Raw genomic sequence first — 24,144 nt, 5'->3', positions numbered from 1 at the left:
ACAACTAGTGACTGCAGAAAATTCAGTTCAACTGATGAACACACTTCTGCCAAGAACTATAGCAAGAAATAATTCCATTTCCTCAGTCTCTTCAACCAAGACCACTGTTTCCTTGACTGTATCCCAAAACCCAGTCTTTCTGTCATACAGTCTATGGACTTTTCAACATCTAGTGGGATCAAAACAGTAGTCTTTGAGCTCATTGATTCCTTCTAATTCCTTCCTTATTCAACTTAGAACAACAACCAGTACAATAGACAAGGCCAGATCTGGCACAAAAACAGTGTTATCAAGCAGGTAAAGACTATATTGTAATCCTGTAATTTGGCATGAAAAGGTCAAAGAAATGTTTCACAGTTCTTTTAGTTCTGGTATTTCATTTTACTCAGTACTCAACTTTGGAACACTTTTAACACTTCTAATTTTATGTCTAAGTACAATTTCCTAAGTTTTGTGTGGGTGTTTTTTTTTCTTTTTACCAAAAAAAAAAAAAAAAAGTCAAAATTCCATTATGCAGCATCCCACTGATGGGTCATCTTCAAAGTCCCAAAGATCTAATACAGTTCTCCCACACAGCAAGAACAGGTTTTCATTTTTTAGCTTTATCAGCAAACAATGAGAAAAAGACACTTCCAGAGAACTCAGCAAATACTCACGAGCAAGTTGATAAATTCCAAGACTCTTGGCTTCGGGTCTTCCGTTGCTCAAGCAGGAAGAGCAAAGCAACTATGGTATGAAAGGAGACCACTGTCTTTTGGGCACAGATTTTTTTGTCTATCCAACTGTGCTCATGCTCCAGTCTTGCTGCAGTCAATCTCCAGCTCTTCTTCCAGTTTTACCATTCTTCTCCAATTCCAGACACCTTCACCGTAAGCCCCATATTTTTGTGCTGGCAGACTTAATGAGAAATCTTGCCACAAACCTGAGTTCCTTTGATTCCTCAGGAAAAGCTTTGTTTCAAATTCGATATAACTAGAAACAGGGTCCTGTAGCACAAAGGGTCTGGAAAACTCTATTGTAATGCAGCCCACATTGTTATAATTCCACAAACACTAATCAGAAAAGATTTAGCACCAGAAGCTATGCTGCATATCGATTAGTGACAAGGGTATACCAAACATTTCACAGAATTAAAAAGATGAAATAAATATTTAGACTCACAGGCACCACTGTGTGTCTAACTAAATATTCACCTCAAAGTAAAGTGAATTGATGACTACTCAATTCACATGCCAGAACCATTCTAAAATGCTTTGTTGCTTTTTTGTTCTGTGAAACAGTAAATAAGGTGAAGGAAGAGACTACTAAGTTTGGTTTGGTTTGGTACTAGTTTTAACTAGGAATATCAAAGAAAAGATCTCAGTGGAGGTTCCCACTGGTTCTAGTGGGCTGTTGGTTTGCACTCACCAACACGCAAACATAATGAGTACGGAGCATAATGCACAGGTATTGGTCAAGGAGTGGTATGAGTACCATTTTCATTATGTTTTTCCTCTTAGTTCTACACCCCTACATTCCCTCTTTTCACTTCCTCATCCTTCCACTACCCCAAATAATTAGACTGAAAGCAGTACCAATTTGTGTTCTTTGGTGCCCTCTACGGGACAGATTTCTGCAACAGAAAGTCGCCAGAAAGAAACCACAGCCTTCTCCCTCCCAGAAGAAAAAGCACGAGGCAATCTAAATTAAATACACTTGGAAGTGCAACTTCTGAATTGCTGATGACTTTTAATTCATTCACACCGTATTCGTCATGGGTCTTTGCAGCCACTGCCTTTGCAGAGAGGTTGCTTTCTATAAGATCTTTCAACTCTTTTCAATAAAGCAGCAACAGGTTTCCTGTAAAGGTTTTGGATTTTCCAAAATCTACAAAAGTTTAAGTGTTTGGTCTCATCTTTTGCTTAAGGTCAAAATACACATATAACAACTGGTTGATTAGATACTTACCCAAAGGGAAAAGTTCTAATTCAAACTTACATTGCAAAGCATGCAATAAAAATCCCCACTTCAGAGGGCCAGCAAAAAGACATCAGATGTAAAATAGGATTTTTAGGTATTGAGAGAGATTGTGACAGTGGGACTGTATGTTTTAAGGGTTGTTTTTTGTTTTCTCTTCCAAGATGCAAATTACAGAGTATCCAGCTTCCAAATACACAAATTCTCCTGATCTTGACAGGATCTTCATCTGTAGAACTTGGAATACTTTTTAAACACAATATAAATGCCCATCTACAAGGGGGGGCAGGGGGGAAATTATATTATCTTCAATGTACTAACTGCCCAGGGGGACAATCTTCTTCCTCATTAAAGTAAGTTAAGCTATGCAAAGACATCTTTGTTCTATCTTTTGGGTAGAATAAGAGTCTATATGAATGACTAATGCTCAGTAATGCTCACCAACTTCACTCATTACAGAAGCATACGTGTTTAGATATAGGCTCAGATTCATCCTCTTTAGGTTTATATCAATTGAGTAACGATAATCTCATGAGCAGAAAACACAGCAGAGTACATTGGTAGAGTCCTGGCATCTTAATAAGCCCATGGAGGAGAGAGCACCAGAAACTCAAAGTGCCTGTGGCTCCCGCCAGAGCAGCCACCCTGTGCTGGCTGAACTCCCATGGGCCACCGGCTCAGACACACAAACTGCTGAGTGTGCAAAGAGGAAGGACCAGGAGACATCAGGGACCTCGTCAACAGAAAAATCTCCACAGCTCATCTCCAACAGCTTAGAAGGACTGGATAATGAGAGACAAAAAACATGAATGAAAGCAGGAGCAGCTGTCATGAAAGTGATAGGCATGGTTTTGTTTGCTTTTGTCAGTGACAGATGGTTGGGGGGGGAGAAAAGGGATAGTTGGATTTTATTGAAAGGTTTGGGGGTTGCTTGGGAGGTGTATAGGCATTTGTGGTTGTGGGGTTTCATTTGCAATTTTTAATTGACTTTTTCATAAATACGGCATGACAAAATATTTTAGTTTTAGACATCCTGAAATAAATCAACTTGCACAAATGAATCACAGTATTTTTATAATAATTAATATCCAGTCTAATTAAAAATCTATAAGATATCCAAATGCATATGTTTAATGCTACATATTATATGTGTAATAGTATTTACAGTAAAACACATTAAATGCTACCTGAGCGGTGCTATTTAATATTTTCATTAATAACACAGATGATGTAGCAAGCAGGATTTAAGTGAAAGAATATTGAAGAATAGGACTGAACCTGAGAACTATTAAAAATCAGCCTGGTAAGGAAAAATAAAGGATTCTATAGGTAAGAAGAAAGAAGAACCAGAAGGATTGTCCAAATGCAGCTCTGCAGTAAAGGATTGAGAGATCACAGTGGATCACAAGTCAATCATGAGTTAGCAATGACATGCTCCTACAAGATGACCATTACGCTGAAGTGCCAAGTCTGGAATATGATCTGTAAGACCTGTGAAATAACCTTTCAGTTCTATTGGTCACAAGCAAAACTTCCGCTGGAGCAGCATAACCAACTTCAGAGACAAAACTTGGGAAAAAAGAGAGAGATGTGACAAATGCAGAGCGTTCACAGAAAAGCAAGAACAATTATTAGAATATTAGACAGACCGGAAACATGATAGCAATATTCAAAAATATAAAAGGTATCCACAAAGAGAAAAGAATAAATTATTTATAGCTAGAACATGAAATAAAAGACTTACAATGCCAATAAGAAATTTTAAGCTTCTACAAAGCAGGAGCAGTCTAACAGATAAGACACTACTGGAACCTACTGAGGAAGCTGTGGAAATTTCAATGTCAGGCATTTTTAAGAACAAAAATGAGGATTGATTTAGATACAATTGATTCTGTAGCAGATGAGACTATTCTAGAAAAGGGAAGAGACTAAACAAAAAGCAAAGCAAGATTCCAGTGACATGAAAATGGGAAAATATGCCCAGGAGGTCAGGGGAAAAAAAAGGAAGTCAGCAGGCCTGGCAAAAAAAAAAAAAAAAAAAAAAAAAAAATTCAGGGACAACTGGCTCCTAGACCAGTTCCAGTCTTATTTTCTATTATTTCCACAATTAATTTTCAAATTCAACAAACAAATCAGAGGGCAATGAAGCCACAAATACTTGCACAAGATCTGAATGTAGTTTGCCTTGCACATTGCTCCTCTTTACCGAAAGCTCTTTTGTGGAAACTGTGGTAGAACCCATTCCGTGCATCTCTCAACTTCACATTTTACAAGTAGTTCTGTCAGACTTTATAAGGATAGGAAATAATAGTGAGGAAAAATGAATCTAAAACCATAGCTGTTTCCATACAGTAACACTACTCACTTGTTTCACATTTTCTGCCAAGAACACAACATAAACGCTACAAAATCCCAGCTGTGTTATCACTAGAAAAAAGTCGACAATATACCTGGGGAAGAAAAAACAAACATATATTACACTTAGGATCCAAACAATTAACTCACTTCTACCTAATACACAATTACTACTCCTTTTTACAGCAGTTAAAATGCTAGATTCAAGTGCCACATGAATCTCACCAGAACTGCAATGCAGGTTCCTCTTCTAGCAAAACAAGGTGGTTTTGTGCTTGTTTTGGGTTTGGGGTTTTTTTTAAGGTAACATTGAGTAGGTACCAAAGTTTCTCAAAAAAATAAAAAATGAAAGGTAGTCACATTTCAAAGTGGCATAAAATGAAAATTCAAAGACTTCACAATGTGGTACAAATATAAACAACAGACACGTATATTCAATGCAGGTACAAGTTCTGCTGGAGTCCATTAGCCCCTAACAAAGCCGTTTCCACTGAGACCTGAGATGAAATATCTCATACAGTCTACGTTATACAAGTTAAAGTAATTCAAGATAAACATTTTCACATCTTACTAAGTGGGTCTGTATGAATCTATCCAAATACACATTCAGACACTGTATCTCACTGAAAAAACACTCTAAATGATGGTTCATATTGTTTTTGAAAAATGTCATACACTACGGTGGCCTGAAGACACGCTGTAATGAAACCCCTTGCTAGAGTCAGGCATACAGCAGAGATCTGCCTCAGAGAATGGATTTGCTGCAGCACCGCGTCTCTGGAAATCAAATTGCTGTTTGTGGCTTGTAACTCTTTGGTGCATTACAGAATTGTCATTATATTTCACTACAAACCAATTTTCCCTCTAAGTGAGCTCTACTCCATTCCTATGAAGTCACCACAAAAGACCTTAAAAGACTAGCTCACCTTTTTGTTTTTTGAAACAAAATAATAGCCAAAACACAGGATGCAAGATGCTGCATCCTTGAAAATAACAGGACCACAAAAAATTTTTCCTCAAGTGAAGAATAAAACCACTTTACATTAATGTTGAACAACATCTCTGAGTTTTTGAGTTTCACTACTGTGTAGTCATGCCATAAACTCAATAAACAGCTATACAGCAACAAATAGCAAAGAAAAAATAATGGTCTTTTAGAAAAGAGGGATAAAATATTTAAGAGACAACAAGCTATTAATACCTGCATATCATTATTGCAAAACATAGTAAATATTTCTCCATTATCTGTAGGTTATATTTAAACAGGAATCAACGAATTGCTTTGCTTCCTTTCAGGATAAATATATTGAAGTAATTTACATTTGCAGTGTCAACCTGCTCAAAGAGTGAACTCTGATACAGAGAAATGTGTTTACAGTAAAAGAGAATGAAAACTTAAATTACTTCACTACATTAGACAATACAGAATGCATTACACCACATCTCTTCCTATGTTACTAAACAGAATTCTTTTCTCACAGCTCTTGTAGATCTGAAAATTGAACTGCCTAACAGAGAGACACACTCCCCAATCCTCCCATGTCACCACTACTAGCTGGCTGCAGGACGTAACAAATAACACTGCAGAAAAATATTTCAAGCCTGGAGAACACATTCTTAAAGCAGGTAACATCTTAGTAAAAAGGAAATCTCCTAAGCATTCCAAGTGAAGCTATTAATTTGTAATAACTAAGTTATTTAAATTAAATTCTAATGCAAACTTACCGTCCCCATGAAGCTCGTTTCTGAAGAGCAGTCAGGGGCCCCACTTCCATGGCACAACTTACTGTATCGCTATATCCCAGTGAGGATTTTTTCATCCTGAAATCAAAGAGTGAAGAAAGAACGGAGTTACTAGAAATGATGAGGGCCTAGGTCCCTATCTTGCCAACACTGGTGGCCTCCCAGGGTTATAATAAGTAATGATCTGTGGCACCATTCTCTGGCTGTTGAGTTTTAGAGGAACAGTTTAGGCTTCTTTCCCCCAAGAAAGGCTATTCAGCATCCTACAAGCATGTGAACCACAGCACTGTTTGCCCTAATTCAAGGGTACTAAATCAGCTTCCTAGAGAATGAGTTTCTTGATAAATTAATCCAAAATTAGATTCTTATAATATCAGCTTAAATTCATCTCAAATGTAAAAGTCACAAAAAACATCAGGATTCAACAGATTTTCCTGGACAAGCAGTCAATCGCAATTGTTTCAGTGACCTTAGTTTTATGTATATCTTCAAAGGCCATTCAAAACTACAGAGGAAAAAGCGAAGAATTCAGGAATTACAGGATCCCTTCACAGTACAACATCACATTAAACCAATAAGACAGTTTTTCCAGGGACACAAACAGTTTTGTGTTTCTATTCAGTTCAAAAACTTCATTGCACATTTTAAATACGAGACCCTCCCACTGCTTCTCTTTAACACCTGACAGTAGGATAAAAATGTTTAATAAAAGTCACTATTAATCAAAAAATTCTATCAATTAAATTTGAATAACTGCTTCCCTCCCGGTATTGTACATCTAACTTAGAGGAATATCTAGCGTTCATCTGCTCTCTAGCATCATTTTAACGCATCCCTTCAGCACTACAGTTTTCAAGAATCAAGTCACAATCCACAGAGACAGAGCTCGCATGTAATCATGAAAGACATTAACAGCAATTCTTAGTTTATCTTTTATTCCTACAAAGTATTTATAAACTGGCTGTTTATAAATTGGGCACTTTTCAAAGCTATGAAAATTCAGAAGCTACGAAGAAAGCTATGAAGATAAAGAAGGACTAAAGGACTGAAGCTAAGCAATTAAAAGCAAAATGAGAAAGATCTGATTATTTGTCAGCTAAGACAGGGAACAGTATACTGGGCCATACAAATTAAACCAACTTCATTTTGTGTATGAGCCGAGAAGAAGTATCTTTTCAATGTATTAAAGCAGTGTTGCATAAAGCACAGCTATCATTTATAAGCTGCATGACAAGAATTTGAGCGTTGTTTCTTTGATTTACAAGATTCTGATGTGAAGAAACTGCTACAGCATCAGGACATTCTGTAGGCCAAAAATCAGAAATAGAAAAGAAGAAAGAAAAAAATAATACTCAAACCGAGCAACAGAATGTGTAGTTCCACATTACCTCTGACATAGATAGTGGCTGCAGCGTACCAAGATGTGCATACAATGAACAGATATAATTCCTATGAACACAAGGCTGATTGGTCCAATCTGGTATGGAAAAAAAAGGGAGGACATGGGAGATAAACAGAATTTTTCATGAAAATATGCTGGGAGAAAATCTTTACATGCAAAAATTTCACGTTATAGCAAATAAATAAAGAATAAAAACTTTATGCAACTGGATTTTTTTCCCCTCTCAGAGGATGACTGGCTGCTGCTATTTTATGGCATTTCTTACTTTTAGTTCACTACTTGATTGAAAGCTACTCGGGGCGATCAAGCCATAAATACCAAATGGGCATGAACATCTTCACTCCTCTAACAGCTTCATTAAGATATTTGCCAAAAAAAAAAAAAAAAATTGGCAAGAAAGATGTAAGACCGCATATTTTGCAAAATTCCCAACAGTGGTTTAAATCACTTTAAAGTGGTAACATTAATGATAATAAAGATTTCTTTACATTAGTAGACTTGATTATGTGCAGTATAAAAAAAAAAAAAAAAAAGAAAACCACCACAACCCTGATAACTTCTACAATTACAAGTTATAGATAATTTTCAAATTAAATAATTTGTTTCAGAGTAGAAGCCTGACCAAAAGTTTTCTCAGAAAGTACTTGCTTTTCACATGTAACTTTCATTCGTAAACTGAACATCCTGTAATAAAGAACTACAGGATTATTTAGTCAATAAGGTGAATATTTCAACTGATGAAATTTACCCTGCCTTAGGAAACACATTGTTTGTTACCCAATATAAACTAGCCTGTGCTATACCCTGTTTCTGCAGAAACATGACATTGATTTAACAAGCTGATGCTGCATCCTAGGACATACAATCTGGCCAGAGAGAAGCCTGGACAAAGATAAGAGAACCCCATAATAACAATTCCATTGAGACACTGTAGGAGTCTGAGCGAATCAAAATCTTTTTTCTGACAAAGTTTTTGTTTTCGCCAGAAAAACACTTTGGCTAAGCAAAAATACAACATATACTATAAAGTCTTAGGGGTCAAGCGGTAACTTTAAAAAAATAACTAAAAAATCTCAATCGTCAGTACTAACTTTACTAGACTAACGAGGAAAAATTGAACATAACTCTGTTGCAGTTGGTAGTGACAAACAAAAAGTATCAAGATGTTAGTTTTTCAGGCTCAGACACATATCTGTAGATCTTTCTACATAATTTTTCAAATCTATGAAAAATAATTAAATTCTTACCACAATGCCAGCATTTTTTATTGCAAGCGGAAGACCTAGAAGCCCAGTTCCAATGTTTCCCTTGAGCAGATGCGTAAGTGTTTGTATAAACCTGAGAACAAAAATACAAAAAGTCACATTAGAAGTATGCTGACAGGGTGGGGGGGCGGAGAAAAAAGCAAAACCAAAACCACACCCTCTGTCATTTATTAATAAAGGGATAAACTGTGAGCTTCAACTAGTTTAAGGTGGTTCAGCTACTTTAAAGAATGTCCAGCACATTCAAACAATGTTCTTATTCATCTTTACATGTGAGCTCCGTCAAATAGAACAAACAAGTCTGATCTTCAGTTCCTTCCTCCAGCTTGTGAAAGGTCATTTTCTGTGCAATTTTATTGTTCTTTTGCCTCAAAGTTACCAAGTTTCATCAATGCTATTTTAGAATCAATAACATTCAAAACAATTACCAGCTGCAAATCACATCTGACAGCCAAAACTTTATCAAAAGAAAAAAAAAAACCCTTTACAAGTTCTTCTAATTAAATTTTAACAAACAGATTATTTCCAAAGTCTTCTGAAGTTTCTTTACAAAAAAATAAAATCAATCAAAACCTTCTTTAAACAGTGCTTGGATTTTGAGTGACCCCATCACTTTAACAACGGGCACCTTGGAATATTTTACAGCTATTACTAGATATTTGTTAGCTTCCAAAGCACAGAGAACCTACTCAAAACAGGCTGCTTTTTGGAAGAACTATAACCACAAAACTGTACTGCAGATGCTAAAAAAGCCCTTAAGAGTTCAGTAAACTACTCATGAGAAACAAGTTAGAGGCAACCAATTTTATTAAGTTGGTACTTAAGAGTAATACATACGTAATGCCTTCTTCGTTATCAAGCTGGTAATGTTTCTCAACTGGCAGGAAATTATTTTCATGCTCTTCATCTGAGATGCCATCTGAATTTTGTTCATCAATTAAAGGCTTCATTACTTCCATGTCTGTCCAACAGAGTTAACACTACATTAGCATTAGAAACAAACTTAGCATTTACAAGTAAAACAGAACTGAAACTTCCCATGCCATGAGGTTTACATGTGTTGCTAACAATCAAGCTGATTTAGGCAGATAGATACACACAGAACAAGTTTGCACAGGAAATTCTCTCTCTTTAAAGTGGCACACCATCTCATTATCATTATTATTGCCAAACACACAGTTTTTCATTAAGAAAAACAACTATGTATCATCAAAATGTTGATGGATTAGATCATTTTGCAAGCTAACACAACATAAAGCGAAACAGAAAAGTCATCCCTTGTTACAAAAGGATGAGATTCATCTTACCCACCATGAGCTACTGCAAAACTAAGCATTGAGGCTACTCTGTTCAGTGGTGAGCAAGGGCACTCCTCAGAGTCATCCCACCCCAAAACAGATAGGTAAGACAGGTACTGCAGAAGATGTCTCCAGTCACTGGCGAGAGAACCAAGATAAAGGAATCAGGCTGCATGGTCTGAAAGCTGCAATTTCATGAACCTTTTAAAATAGCATAAACTGCCACCACAGTCAACAAATGCAATTCCACCATCCAACTAAATAACAATGCCAAGCAATAGCAAGCAGCCAGTAGTGAATAAAATTGCCTTTCAGGCAAAACTAACAGCTTACGCCAGTTTAATGTTGATTAAATTATAACAATTTTTAAATTACTACAGTTAAGCAAAACAAATCCTGCCAAGAGCAAAAAGATTATTTATCTTACACTTGCCTACCACAGCATCCATTCATAAAATGTGTTGAGTAAGTCTCCACTTCCATCATTTTCACAAAAAAAAAAAAAAAATCCCTGTATTTTTAACATTTCCTATTTAAAAAAAAGGGTATTTCTAAGTGTGCAAGAGCACACCTTCACTAGGAACAAGCCAAACTACCAGTGTGCAAAATCTGTGATCACACGAGATTCAACAACATATAAAAGAAATCACTTTTAAATTACTTTTCCAGTTTTGACTCCATCACATTTTGTAGGATGTTGCTTGTCATGCCAAACAATAATGACAACATGCAGCAAGTCATGTTCCTATTTAGCAGTATGAGGGGACCAGCATAACTTTTAGGACCAACAGCACTGGTAGCAGCAACTGCTCAGTCAAGGGAGAAAAGTTAATTTCTCGTCTTCCATTCCAGCCGGATACTGAAATGCTTGATATATACATACATCCACACTGCTTACCACACAACCACATTACATTCAGAAGACTCTGAATTTTATAGACATCCCATTCCACTGTTCTCCCAACTTCCTGATCCTTCTTATCACAAAGGTAGTTCTTTAAGAACAGATCTAGACACAGTCAAGCATTCCTCTCATTTATTTAAGTAATAAGTTTTCTCAGACAAGGTATTCCTCTCCATCTGCCCATGCTTAAAACCATCCGGTCATCCAAGTGTTATCATTACCCCAGCTCTGATAATTAACTTACTCTCATGTCTAGAAGTGCTAAGCAACTCATTGCTCTGCAGAAACACGAAGTAAGAAAACACTGCCCTAAAGAGTTTACAATCTAATCATCCTCAGTTCACCTACTGTATATTATTTAAAGGGGTTTTTTTAAACCATTTGTCATTTGTAACATTTCCTGTGAAGTAGTTTTGTAGCTTCCTGAAAAACTGCTTTAGAGTAGACCGTCCTTAAACAAGATTAGTTTTGGGTGGTTTTTATAGTTTATTGGGTCATCTATGTAAATACTGTAAATACTTTCAGTACATTCCACAAACGCATATGACACATTGTACCAAGTAAGCCCAAAGCAAAATACACGTATCTGCGATAACTGGTAGATTTAATTCATAGTAGAAATATCTTATAAAAGAAAACAATCCACAAAAATTTAAAGCACTACGGAACAAGATTTCAGTATCAAAATCTTTAACAGCAAGAAATTTTAAAGATATTTAGAGAAGGTTCAAAGAAATTTAAGTCTGTTTTTCTTAGTTACCGGTATTCCATCAGACACCATCAAAGAAGTTACAAAAAATGCACTAATTTTTTCTCGGTTCTACTGTGACAGGAAAGAGCAGCTATTTAGAAACTAATGCTTAGCATCTATCTAAATTCTAGCCTACATCATTAAAAAAAAATAAATGTTTCTTCCCTGTATACACTAGAGAGATACACAATTCAGTTCTTATTTTACGCTCTACCATTACAAAATAAACAGAACAAAAATGTTTACTATACTCTCCCTAGACTCTTGACCAAGACAACCTGAGCATGTACACATTCACCCTCACAGAGCGTACTTTAATCCGGAACTTGCCTTCCTTGCTTTCAGAATCTTCAACTTCATCACCTGTTGTCACTGCAGCCAAGGCTGCTGTCCATCTTCTTCCATATTCATGAGTAGCAGAACCAGCAGCATGTTCTCCCTAGTTGGATCATTGAGCACTTGCATCAAAGACATCATCCGATGACCACTCCAGAAAAATCCTCAATTCCTTGGGCCCTGCCACGTTGCCCCCCTAGGAGGTATTAGGTGGTAAATGTCGCCCATGAGAACCAGGACCTGTGAACAGAAGGCTTCTTCCAGTTGTTTAAAGAAGGCTTCATCCATCTCTTCTTCCCGACTTGGTGGTCTGTAGCAGACACTCACATTTCCATTCCCCTAGTTGGCCTTACATCTGACCTTGAGCCATAAGCTCGTTCGTCCAACACAGCATTTGATTAATTATGAGAAAAAGCAAAGCATTGTTGAATGTAAGAATTAAAGGAACAGACGGAAGATAGATGCAGGTCAGATAATACATGCTGTCCTGATTTACTTAAATTTGCTGTATTTGTCATAGAAGACCAAGAAGAAGAGGATGACAGATAACCCATGAAACGGAGGAGGTGCTCTCTTTCCAGATTGAATCATGATTCAAAGAGAAGCCAGCCTCTTCACCTATGAGACTGCATGCCTGACCATTACCCCTTTTCTTCATCTTTTCCTCATTTGACTTACATCCTGCTCTTTGTTCTGGAGCGAGATGATGACAGCAATGAAAATACAAGCATTCTCAAAGAGGCAGGAAGAAAGCTCACACTAGAAAATTTACACCAGCAATCCACTTCAAAAAGCCAGCCTCTTCTCCAGCTGATGAGCCTGTTCCTGCCTCTCCATCCTTCATGCCATACATACTGTCCTTGTATATTTAAATGCTTAAGTCCTGTGGTGGGTTGACCCTGGCTGAGGGCCAGGTGCCCACCAGAGCCGCTCTATCACTCCCCTCTTTCATTAGACAGGGGAGAAAAGGTACAATGAAAAAAAAAACTTACGGGTCGAGATAAGGACAGGGAGAGATCATTCTCTAATTATCATCACGAGCAAAACAGACCGAACTTAGAGAGGGAATTCATCTTATTTATTACTAAGCAAAACAGAGTAGAGGAATGAGAAATAAAACCAAATCTTAAAAACACCTCCCCCCACCCCTCCCATCTTCCCGGGCTCAACTTCACTCCCGGCTTCAACCTCCGCCCCCCCCAGCGGCACAGGGGGACGGGGAGCGGGGGTTGTGGTCAGTTCATCACACGGTGTCTGTGCTGCTCCTTCATCCTCAGGGGGAGGACTCCTCACACTCTGCCCCTGCTCCAGCATGGGGTCCCTCCCACGGGAGGCAGTCCTTCACGAACTTCTCCAACATGAGTCTCCTCCATGGGGTGCAGACCTTCAGGAGCAGACTGCTCCAGCGTGGGTCCCCCACAGGGTCACAAGTCCTGTCAGCAAACCTGCTCCAGCGTGGGCTCCTCTCTCCACGGATCCACAGGTCCTGCCAGGAACTTGCTCCAGCGCAGGCTTCCCACGGGGTCACAGCCTCCTTCAGGTGCATCCACCTGCTCCAGCGTGGGGTCCTCCACGGGCTGCAGGTGGAATCGCTACACCCCCTCATCCTCCCTCCATGGGCTGCAGGGGGACAGCCTGCTTCACCATGGTCTTCACCACGGGCTGCAGGGGAATCTTGCTCCGGCGCCTGGAGCACCTCCTGCCCCTCCTTCTTCACTGACCTTGGTGTCTGCAGAGTTTCTTAGATCTTCTCACTCCTCTCTCTGGCTGCAAAAGCTCTCTCTAACTGTTTTTCTCTTTCTTAAATATGTTATCACAGAGGCGCTGATTGGCTTGGCCTTGGCCAGCGGCGGGTCCGTCTTGGAGCCGGCTGGCATTGGCTCTGTCAGACACAGGGGAAGCTTCTAGCAGCTTCTCATAGAAGCCACCCCTATAGCCCCCCCCGCTCCCAAAACCTTGGCACGCAAAACCAACACAAGTCCCTTCATGTATCGCCACTTCCAATGCATCAATTCTTGTGGGGAAAAAAACCCCTTTCCTATCTATCAGTAACCACCGTGCTTTTCAGGGATGCCTCCTGGAGAAACAGCAGTACATTTGGGTAATAGACCACTATTCTGCCTCCTACTGATAATGGTAAACGTGAGCTTTAAGGAGATGTCTACATGAGCATGATGCAGTTTTAACGAAGTATATTTCACACAGAATTTACTCCTCAAGATTGCAACCAATCATGTGACCCACTATACTGACGCAAAAGAAGGATAACCAGCTTCCCCACTGTGTTGGGTTTGCATGGCAAGGTTTTGGTAACAGGGGGGGTCTACAGGGGTGGCTTCTGTGAGAAGCTGCTAGAAGGTTCCCGTGTCTGACAGAGCCAATGCCAGCCGGCCCCAAGACGGACCCACCACTGGCCAAGGCCAAGCCAATCAGCGCCTCTGTGATAACATATTTAAGAAGGGGAAAAAAAAACAGTTAGAGGGAGAGCTTTTGCAGCCAGAGATAGGAGTGAGAAGATGTAAGAAACTCTGCAGACACCAAGGTCAGTGCAGAAGGAGGGGGAGGAGGTGCTCCAGGCGCCGGAGCAGAGATCCTCCTGCAGCCCATGGAGGAAGGATGAGGGGGTGTAGAGATTCCACCTGCAGCCTGTGGAGGACCCCACGCCAGAGCAGGTGGAGACACCTGAAGGAGGCTGTGACCTCATGGGAAGCCCACGCTGGAGCAGGCTCCTGGCAGGACCTGTGGACCCGTGGAGAGAGGAGCCCATGCCAGAGCAGGTTTGTTGGCAGGACTTGTGACCCTGTGGGGGACCCACGCTGGAGCAGTCTGTTCCTGAAGGACTGCACCCTGTGGGAGAGACCCACGTTGGAGCATTTGGTGAAGAACTGTAGCCCATGGGAAGGACTCATGTTGGAGAAGTTCATGAAGGACCGTCCCTGTGAGAGGGACTCCATGTTGGAGCAGGGGAATGATGAGAGGAGTCCTCCCCCTGAGGATGAAGGAGTGGCAGAAACAACGTGTGATGAACTGACCACAACCCCCATTCCCCGTCCCCCTGTGCCACTGAGGGGGAGGAGGTTGAAGCTGGGAGTGAAGTTGAACCTTGTAAAGATCATCTTCTTCCACCCCGCAACCCCTGGCCACAGGCTGGGACACCCTCCACTAGACCAGGTTGCTCAAAGCCCCATCCAATGTGACCTTGAATGCTTCCAATGATGGGGCATCCACAACTTCTGTGGGAAACCTGTGCCAGTGTCTTACCACCCACAGTCTAAAAATTTCCTCCTTATGTCCAATCTAAATCTCCTATCTCTCAATTTAAAACCCTTGCACCTTCTCCTGTCACTACAGGCCCTGGTAAACAGTCCCTCTCCAGATTTCTTGTAGGCCCCTTCAGGTAACTGGAAGGCTGCTATAAGTTCTCCCCAGAGCCTTCTCTTCTCCAGGCTGAACAACCCCAACTCTCTCAGCCTGTCCTCATAGGAGAGGTGCTCCAGCCCTCTGATCATCTTTGTGGCCTCCTCTGGACTCTCTCCAACAGCTCCATGTCTTTCTTGTGCTGGGGACCCCAGAGCTGGACGAAGTACTCCAGGTGGGGGTCTCATGAATGCTGAGCACAGCAAGATAACATACAGTGGCAATTTTATACCATTTCCTAAACTAACAGCACTATCATAATAGTCCTTTTTTAAAATTTGCATGAGGAGAGATTTTGCATTTCAAATCATATACTGCTGGAACAGTGAGTAAAATTTCCCCTCCATAAGCAAAAACTATTGCTATGCGTGAGTCACATATACTAACCTTTACTGGCCTTGAATTTTTGTGATGGAGTATTTTGTCCTTATGCTATTTCTTGAGCTTTCACTTAAATGATTTCCCATATAAATGATCTTCAAGCATATACAACCTTTACAACATGTTCTTTTTCCTTCTTTTCATTCTCTGCTGGATCCACTAAATTATCTCCATATCAAAATAACACATAAATACTTTGGGTTGGATTGTTTTCACCTTTGTGCATTAGCCTCCATAACATTACATTTCTTCTCAGCCTCACAACTACTCATTTTTTCTGCATACCGTACAAACATTTTAGAAGTCTGTTTTGTAACTTCTGTTTACGCCTTTTGGTATATGCCATTCTGTACTTGAACTCTTCTCCAGACAGTCTGCCATTTCAAGATTCGCTGACAAGATTCAGGAAGACCCATAAAACTGCCAAAAATCACAATGGAGTTCTCTGATCTGCAGCACAGCACACAGCCTCACAATTGAGAAAAACAACTGTAAGCATGTGCTCTTGGTATATTTTCTTATTCCAACTTTAGACCACTTCAAGCACAGTTGTGCTCCTTCTTCATGGCAAGGTCTTCATCTTAACCCAAAAGGAAGGCAAAGGTGAATTTAATATAGCAGCATTTTTAACTTAAGCCACCTAAGTACCTGACTATCCTTTCAGAGAAAAAATGGTGTCTAAATATGTTTATGATGATGGTTTGAATATTTTTTTTCCAAGTCCTGGGGAGCTATAAGCTACATATTTTTTAGTATCTGTTTTCCCACATGATTCTGCTATTTTATTAGTGTCACTTACGCAACGGAACATCCCAATTTCACACTCAATTGCCTTCCCAGCTGAAAGCCGTGAGCTATCACTGATAATGACTGAAAAGCAATGCCTCATAAAAAACATTTACTTTGAAAACCACATTAAAGTTTTATTTACAAAGTGGCTCGATGTACAAAGCAACACATTTAATATAAAGCTTGAGTCCCAGTAGCGTGGAACCTCCTATTTGGAAGGAGCAGCTGCTATTCCATAGTCACTATGTGCAAGAACTCAAAGTTTTCTGCACACAGACCACTTTCTGTTACATATTAGTTACCTACATTCTTCTTTCAGTACACGTCATGCTAAGCTGTCCATCATCACTGGGCTACAGGTTGAAATGAATGAAGACCTGAATGTTAATAAAAGTTAATAGCATGGCAGGATGTTAAGCATTTCTTTAAATGTGCTTCTTTCAAACACAGCTAAGTGGAAGCCAGACTATTCCTGTGCCAAGCCAGTAAGTGTCAAAACAATGCTTTTACAGGGAATTTCCTTACGTCGAGAACATAGCACCAGCTGTTCCAGAAAGAAGGGAAAAATTCACCTTACTTAAACGTTTAAAATGGGTCTATTTGACCACAGAGAAACAAGGCAATTCCCCCAAATGTCCCACTAAAAGCTTTTTAAAGTTGCATTCAATTAAAACAAACATCTGTATGTTTCTTTTTACAGATACAATCTTTGCCAACATTCATTCCACAGTATTTGCATTATGTAACTGATTTTATTGCTATTAGTTTACCACACTCCTGTAACTAAACATAAAACTTCTAAAAATGCTGATCAAATTGATAATCCTTAAAAGAAAAGAAAAAAAGTTGATCTCAAAAATACAACCAGGCCTTCCAAAGCTCAAAAACCATTGCCATCAGCTTTTCTCTGAGGTGGCAGCTGGTTACAACAGCAGCAAAACCGCACACAAGTAAAACACAGTAGGAGGTTTAATTAATGATCTTCTATGACTGGCCTTTTTTACCAGATGAAAAGCATTTATTTTAACCCAGTTATTATGCAGACATTTATTTTTCTGAGTATATAACTGGAAACAAAGAAATTCTTTTTTTAAAGACAAGAATCAAAGCAACAAATTTGAACTTAATATAGACAACAATAATAAAAAAAAATTACTACTGTTCAATACAGTACCCCATAACACACAAATTAAAGTTATATGTCTTTTATGTGTATAGGTTATAGTAAGTCTTGAGAAATTGTGTGTACTGCTACAGACTAAATCTCTTGTCTCTAAAATATTTCTGCAGGTCAGCAGAAAAAGAAAAAAAAAGAAAAGAAAAAAAAGTAGAAATCCAAGACATAAAGGTTAGCTTCTGAAGAAATTGAATCCAGACTGAAAGAATCTGATTTCAGACCAAGCACCCAGTAGAATGCTGTGCCTGTAAAACTCCACAGAATAATCCTTCAAAATCTACATCTATGTACATTTTTTTTGTCTTATGGGACCAGTTCGTAACCATAATAGTACCTTCCAATCTCTTCAACTATCCTTTAGCATACAAGTCCTGGACAACAGCTACAGACAGAACTGGAATAGATTAGGTCAACTATTTATCCATGTTCTCAGAAATAGCTTAAATTAGACCTCAGAATATCTGCTTCCTATCTGTAACACTAAGGCTGGCAGTTTGCTGATCCTGTTCTAACATAATAGCTCATTTCAGAATAAATTCCACTAGAAGAGTTTTAAAACACAGGTAACAGCAATCAGCACCAACTCATATTGTGATAACTATAGCTACTACAGGTTCCTCTGAAATACTGCATTATATAAAGTACTCCAACAATGCTATTTGGTCACTATTCTAGCCATATAAATGCTCATGAATTGCCTCTTTTCTCCATCGTTCCTCCTTTATCCCATGACTGGTGTATAGCTTGGCCTAAGACATGTGAATCTGTTAACAGTAATGGTACTGGGACGTAATTCAAAGTTTGGATCATGCAACTTTCTAAGGATGGGTTTTCATTTTACAATAGATCTCTACCTTTGGAATACTGTGGCTATGTCCCTACTGCACCAGTCCATACTCACTCTGACATCCAGATTTGTGTAACATCCAAATTTAATGGATTCAAACTTGTGGTTTGAGGAAGGGCTTTGCATACTGGACCTAGCCTGAAATTAAGTATTCTGGAAAGTCCACAGTCACTGCCAAAAAATTGGCATAGAATACACACATTGACTGATTTTTTCCTAGAAAGGTCCAGTGCGTGCACAACCTCAAAACTCCAGCGACAAGAACAGCATATGCAGTGCCATACCTGAATCAGAGATGGTTGGCTGCCTGCTGTCTCACAAAGCACGTGGTGCAGAGCACACTTCAGCCTGCCTTAAGTCCATGCTCCACCAAGCTGTGCAGACAGCATCCAAACACCATACACTATTAACGATCTGATCCAACCCAGTGTTCAGTCACAGGACTCACGGAAAATTTTAAAGCACCAGCTTTATCCAGCACAACTAACAATGAGGAAATTCCCTTCTACACACCCTTTTGGTTTTACTTAGCCAAAGTACCAGTCGATTTTCAGCCCTGTCTTTCCTTCAGCTAATACGAATTTCTCTTCTCCTTGTGCCACCACAAAAATCTTTTCAGATCAAATGCTGTCTTCAGATTGTCTTGAACAGTTATTTAAGTATTTGTCGTTGTTTCTGCTTTCTTCTGTGAATACCCATGTCAGCAGGATGCCAAAAAGCTCTACAAGTACTGCTACTATCTAGCAAGGCATTTCAAAGGGCATTTCAACTTCTCCCAGAATTACCACTGCAACGTTAAACTGATTCCTTAACCCACTGGAGAGACAAATCACTGATTCATCACAGCTAGGTGTCACACTATAATCATGCATAAACGTCCACGCTGTATGCTCAAAGACTTCTGAAGAATTTCAGTCACTAGTCAACCATGAGTTACATAGTGAAATTAAATCTGTAGTGTTTAAATTGTTATGACCAGTATTTCCAGTTTTGTATCTTCCCGTATATTTTTCTATTTCCTAGAATTTGCCAACATCTTGCCAACATTTATGGACATACTGCCAAAGAAACCTCTGAACTGTTACTAAAGGTACTTAATTCTAAAGCTTTTGTAGCACACTCAAGTAATCCTTTGGTTCAAAAGCTCTGCAAAGCAATGAATTTTCACTGGGAACTTTAGTTAATTTTTCCATACTGCTCAAGCAATTAACACTTCCAAAATTAAATGAACCACAAGTGATAAAACTGATCTCCATCATTTTCATTTTATGGGTGAAACAAAGGGAAAAGGATCAAGCAGTTTGCCAGGGCTGCACAGCAAGTTAAAGGCAAAGGAGATACTAAAACCAAAAGCAAATACAATCTCCCATTGTTCCTTTGGAGGTCACCTCCCTGACAAACTCCTATCTAAAACCCCTTTTCCAAATCTAATTTAGCAATATGATGTTTGTTTTTTTTTTTCCTTGAGGGTTTTGAAGTCAGTGTCATCAAATAGAAATAATTGGATTTGACATACAAGCATAAAAAGATTTGAGAGACAGGATATAGCTTATCATTGTTTATGTCAGCTGTTTTTACTCATTTATGGGAGAAGGAACATACAGGTCTTGTTGGAGCACCACTTCACATGTTTATTAAATGCTTGTCAAAAAGCAGTAGGCAAAGGGGATGTTGTAGATACTTCACTGCTCAGTCACAGCTTCTACACAAGAACATGCTAACGTGGCCAGAAATGCAGCCCAAGAATCACAGTCCAGTGAAATGTGTTTATTAAATAGAGGGTGACCCACTGCCTCTGAAATAGGGATTCATTTTAATAAGCAGCTGTTTAGACTGCTGTATAAAAGAGAAAATCAGAACCACATAATCTTTGCACCAGCCTAAAATGTGGGTTTATGCTAATATTTTCTCACAGGCTAACAGAGGGCACGCCCAGAGCCTCTGTCACCTAACCAAGCCTGTGGCTGCTCTTACGGGACAAGATTAGCGATCACATCTCAGAATAGCAGAGCTTTTCCATTCAGCATTCTGAGCCAGGGCTCGCAAGAAAAAAATAGTTACAAAGAAAATATTGTCACTAATTATTTTCAGAATCCGTAAATGGCTCAGTAAGCAGCTTGCTGTGTAACTCTGTTACTCCCTCAACCACAGAGGGAAATACCTGTTTCTCCACTCCTTAAACTTCAGGCCATAAATAACGTTCAAAGCATTTCTCCAGAAGGCATCAAACTGTAAAGTACAGTGCTGTCCACCAAACCCATGTGAATCTGGCAGGATCTGCCACGTTACTCAGTCACATGCTTCCACAACCACGGAAGAAATGACGGATCAACACAAAGTGACTATGAATGGTAGTGCTAGGGGCATGCTTGTCAAGACTGAAAAATTTTTTGTAGCTTTTTCTAGTTCAAGGGAGAAGCTAACAGATAGTCCCATTCAACCATACACAAGCCAGCTCCCCTTTTACTTTCCACTACCGCAACTCCTACTGAATGCAAGAGATACAAGAACAAACAAACAAAAAAACCTCAAACAAAAATCTATTTTCCAGGATGTGAATTAAAAAGGAAAACTCATCTCATTTATTAAATACTAATAATTACTTTTTCCACAATAGTAAAAGTTAGCATTAGCTTTTGTTGTGTTTGTTTGTTTTTCAAGAACTTTAAAGGTATGCTTGGTGTAGTTATTTGAATCACAGTTTTTCTGTGGAAAATATATCTTTGTGTCATTTATTTCTCTTCATTACAGACTGTAACTCAATAAATTAGATTTATTTTGCTTTATGGTAGAATTTATTAATCTTGAGAACAGTTGTTTCTAAACAAATGCTAAAAACAAATAACACCACTCAGTAAGCAGGAAGAACTGTTTGCTTCTGCATCATACTGTCAAATCCGGAAGGCTAATAAAACAAAACATCTGAATTATTAAACCAGAGGGGACACAGGTCTCCATAGTTTATTATACACTTTCAGAGGAGTGCTTTTACCCCAGCCCACAATGGATCATTTATTTGGAAAGATGTTAAATAACCCACTGTTCTATCTAGACCAAGCTACACATTTCTACATGATTAACACACTTTCAAGTGCTAACACATTGGTAAGATATACATTTTATTAAGTATTTGATAGGACCAAATAATGTAAAATCTTCTGAAATCTTACCAGGTGTTGACCTACATTTTTAAACAGTTAATCCCATAAAAATTTCTGATTTTAACATTTCTAACAGAGAAACTGTCAGATCTCTAAACCTTCACAAGAAAAAGCTAACATTACTTTCTGCCACCTTTGCTTTGGAGGTGACAATCTCTCATTGCAAGATGGATCAGCCTTTGGGACAATAAAATCTGAAGCACGTCTCCTGCTTCCCATCATTACCACTGGACAGGATAAATTCTTGAGATTACAGTGGAATACAGCTTTGAGATGAGACTTTCAGCTTACCCAGCCCAGAATCACTTACAATTTATAACTAAATCCGCTATGAGTTACCTCTTGTCCACCTACGGATGGACAAGAGGAGAACCTTTATGTGCCCTCCCACACTCAGATTTAAAGGTCCGAAGAGTAATCTCTAATAAATACAGCTAATGTATCAACTCACACAAAAAACCTACAACCTGTCACGGCAGATAAAAACACCACCTAACGATGCAAAGATAAAGTATTCCCTAAACTTCTATGCAAAATCGTGACTTCCCAACAAAACCAAGAGCCAGCCAGGTGAGACTAACGCATTCAGACACCCGTCCCTGCCTCTCGGAGCGGCGGGTTTCAGCGAAGCGGGGCCGCGGCCGGCCCTGCGCCCGGCGTGGAGAGCCCCCGGCCGAGTCTCCTTCTTTGAGGAGACCGCGGAGGGAGAAGAGGCCCCGCGGTCCCTGCACCGCGCTCCGCTTCCCTTAGCCCCGCCCGGCCCCAGGTACCGCCGGGCCGGCTCCGGAGCGTTCAGCCCTCGCCACCCGCCTCCCTCGCACCGCTCCGGGGAGGCCGGGGCCGCCTGGAGCGGAAGAGCGAGAGGACAGAGCCCACCCCTCCCCCCGGTGGGATGGTTCATCCCACCCGCCCCGATGCGCTGAGCGCTGCAGCGCATCCCCCGTGGGCCGAACCATTCCGCCTCGAGGGGAGGGGGGTGCAAGTTGGCCGTTCTTCACGCTCACGCGCCCTCCTCCTCTCCGCCCTGCAGCGAGCCGCCATCCCGCTGCCCCTCAGCCGCCCCCGCCACCGGGCCGCACGGCACGCCTCACCCAACTCCTCCCCACCCGCGCCGTCCATCTCCCCGCCGGCTCTCCGCTCGCCCTTCCGCCAATGTGGAGCCGGCCGGCGCGGCGAGGCGCTGCGCATGCGCCCTGCCCTACGGGTCGCGCGCCGCGGGGGCGAACCATAGATAGCGGCTGGAAAGACAAGCCCAGCACAGGGCAGAGTGGGTGTTGGTCCTCCAGGGAGGGTGTGGAGCGGGCAGCCGTGCCGAGCTCGTTGACGCCTCCTGATTTATGTTCTGCGCTTTCCTCTGTGCCCTGGCGCAGCAGCAGCCCTGCTGGTGGGTGCCCGGTTAACCATCTGCCCTTTCAAATACCTGAGTGTGAGCAAGGCCTGTCCCTGTCCTGAAACCAGGACACCTTGCCTGGGCTGGTCTTTGCGAGTCAGCCTCACGGTGGGTGTCCGTCCCCCTCACACCCTCAGGCCTCACTCCACAGAGCTACCGCCGTGGTTTAACCCCAGCCGGCAGCTCAGCCCCATGCAGCCACTTGCTCACTCCCCCCATGGCAGGATGGTGGAGAGAATTGGAAGAGTGAAAGTGAGAAAATGTGTGGGTTGAGATAAAAACAGTTTAGTCAGTAAAGCAAAAGCCATGCATACAGGCAAAGCAAAACAAGGAATTGATTCACCACTTCCCATGGGCAGGCAGGTGTTCAGCCGTCTCCAGGAAAGCAGGGCTCCATCACTCGGAACCATTACTCAGGAAGACAAATGCCAAACGTCCCCCCCCTTCCTTCGTCTTCCCCCAGCTTTATATGCTGAGCATGACGTCATATGGTATGGAATATCCCTTTGGTCAGTTGGGGTTGGCTGTCCTGGTTGTGTCCCCTCCGAACTCCTTGTGCACCCCCAGCCTACTCACTGGTGGGGTGGTGTGAGGAGCAGAAAAGCCCCTGGCTCTGTGTAAGCACTGCTCAGCAAAAACATGTCTATATAACAAAAACATCTCCATATTATCAACACTGTTTCCAGCACAAATCCAAAACAGCCCCATGCTAGCTACTGTGAAGAAAATTAACTCTATATCTCAGCTGAAACTAGCACAGCTTCCTGCTGCATCCCGGACACCTCGGCCTGGCCATGCTGCGGTGGCTGTGCACGGCTTCCCTGCAAGGGGACACGGGAGCTCCAGCCACCCCTCCTGATGGGCCCTCAGCGAGAGCAGCAGGCCTGAGGCAGCGCATGCAGCTGGTCCCTCGCCACGTGCAACAGCTCATGCAGTTATGAAACACTGGGTAATTTGTGTCTGCCTTCCAGC

The 24,144-nt window shown here is 40.8% G+C and overlaps 1 protein-coding gene across 7 annotated transcripts in view; it reads right to left on the bottom strand.

The window, feature by feature from the left end:
• The window catches only part of SLC36A4 (solute carrier family 36 member 4), a 120,703-nt gene extending 97,742 nt beyond the window's left edge, over positions 1–22,961 (bottom strand). For 3 of the 7 annotated variants that reach the window (XM_075742399.1, XM_075742406.1, XM_075742405.1), the window contains exons 1-6: positions 22,874–22,961; positions 9,559–9,682; positions 8,704–8,794; positions 7,443–7,531; positions 6,037–6,132; positions 4,322–4,406 (exon numbers count right to left, since the gene is read on the bottom strand). In XM_075742399.1, coding sequence (XP_075598514.1) covers positions 4,322–4,406; positions 6,037–6,132; positions 7,443–7,531; positions 8,704–8,794; positions 9,559–9,682; positions 22,874–22,901 — 513 coding nt within the window. In that variant the 5' untranslated portion in view covers positions 22,902–22,961. Of the gene's footprint in view, positions 1–4,321; positions 4,407–6,036; positions 6,133–7,442; positions 7,532–8,703; positions 8,795–9,558; positions 9,683–12,250; positions 12,458–15,814; positions 22,671–22,873 lie in introns of those variants that run through there. The other 4 variants (XM_075742401.1, XM_075742400.1, XM_075742402.1 and 1 more) reach the window with 4 other exon arrangements.
• Positions 22,962–24,144: the final 1,183 nt, after the last annotated feature.

This window comes from Balearica regulorum, chromosome 1 (genome assembly GCF_011004875.1).
Source record: "Balearica regulorum gibbericeps isolate bBalReg1 chromosome 1, bBalReg1.pri, whole genome shotgun sequence".
In the NCBI taxonomy this organism is placed as follows: Eukaryota; Metazoa; Chordata; class Aves; order Gruiformes; family Gruidae; genus Balearica; species Balearica regulorum.
The sequence above is the reverse complement of the archived record's forward strand: the minus strand, read 5'-3'. Positions and strand labels throughout refer to the sequence as shown.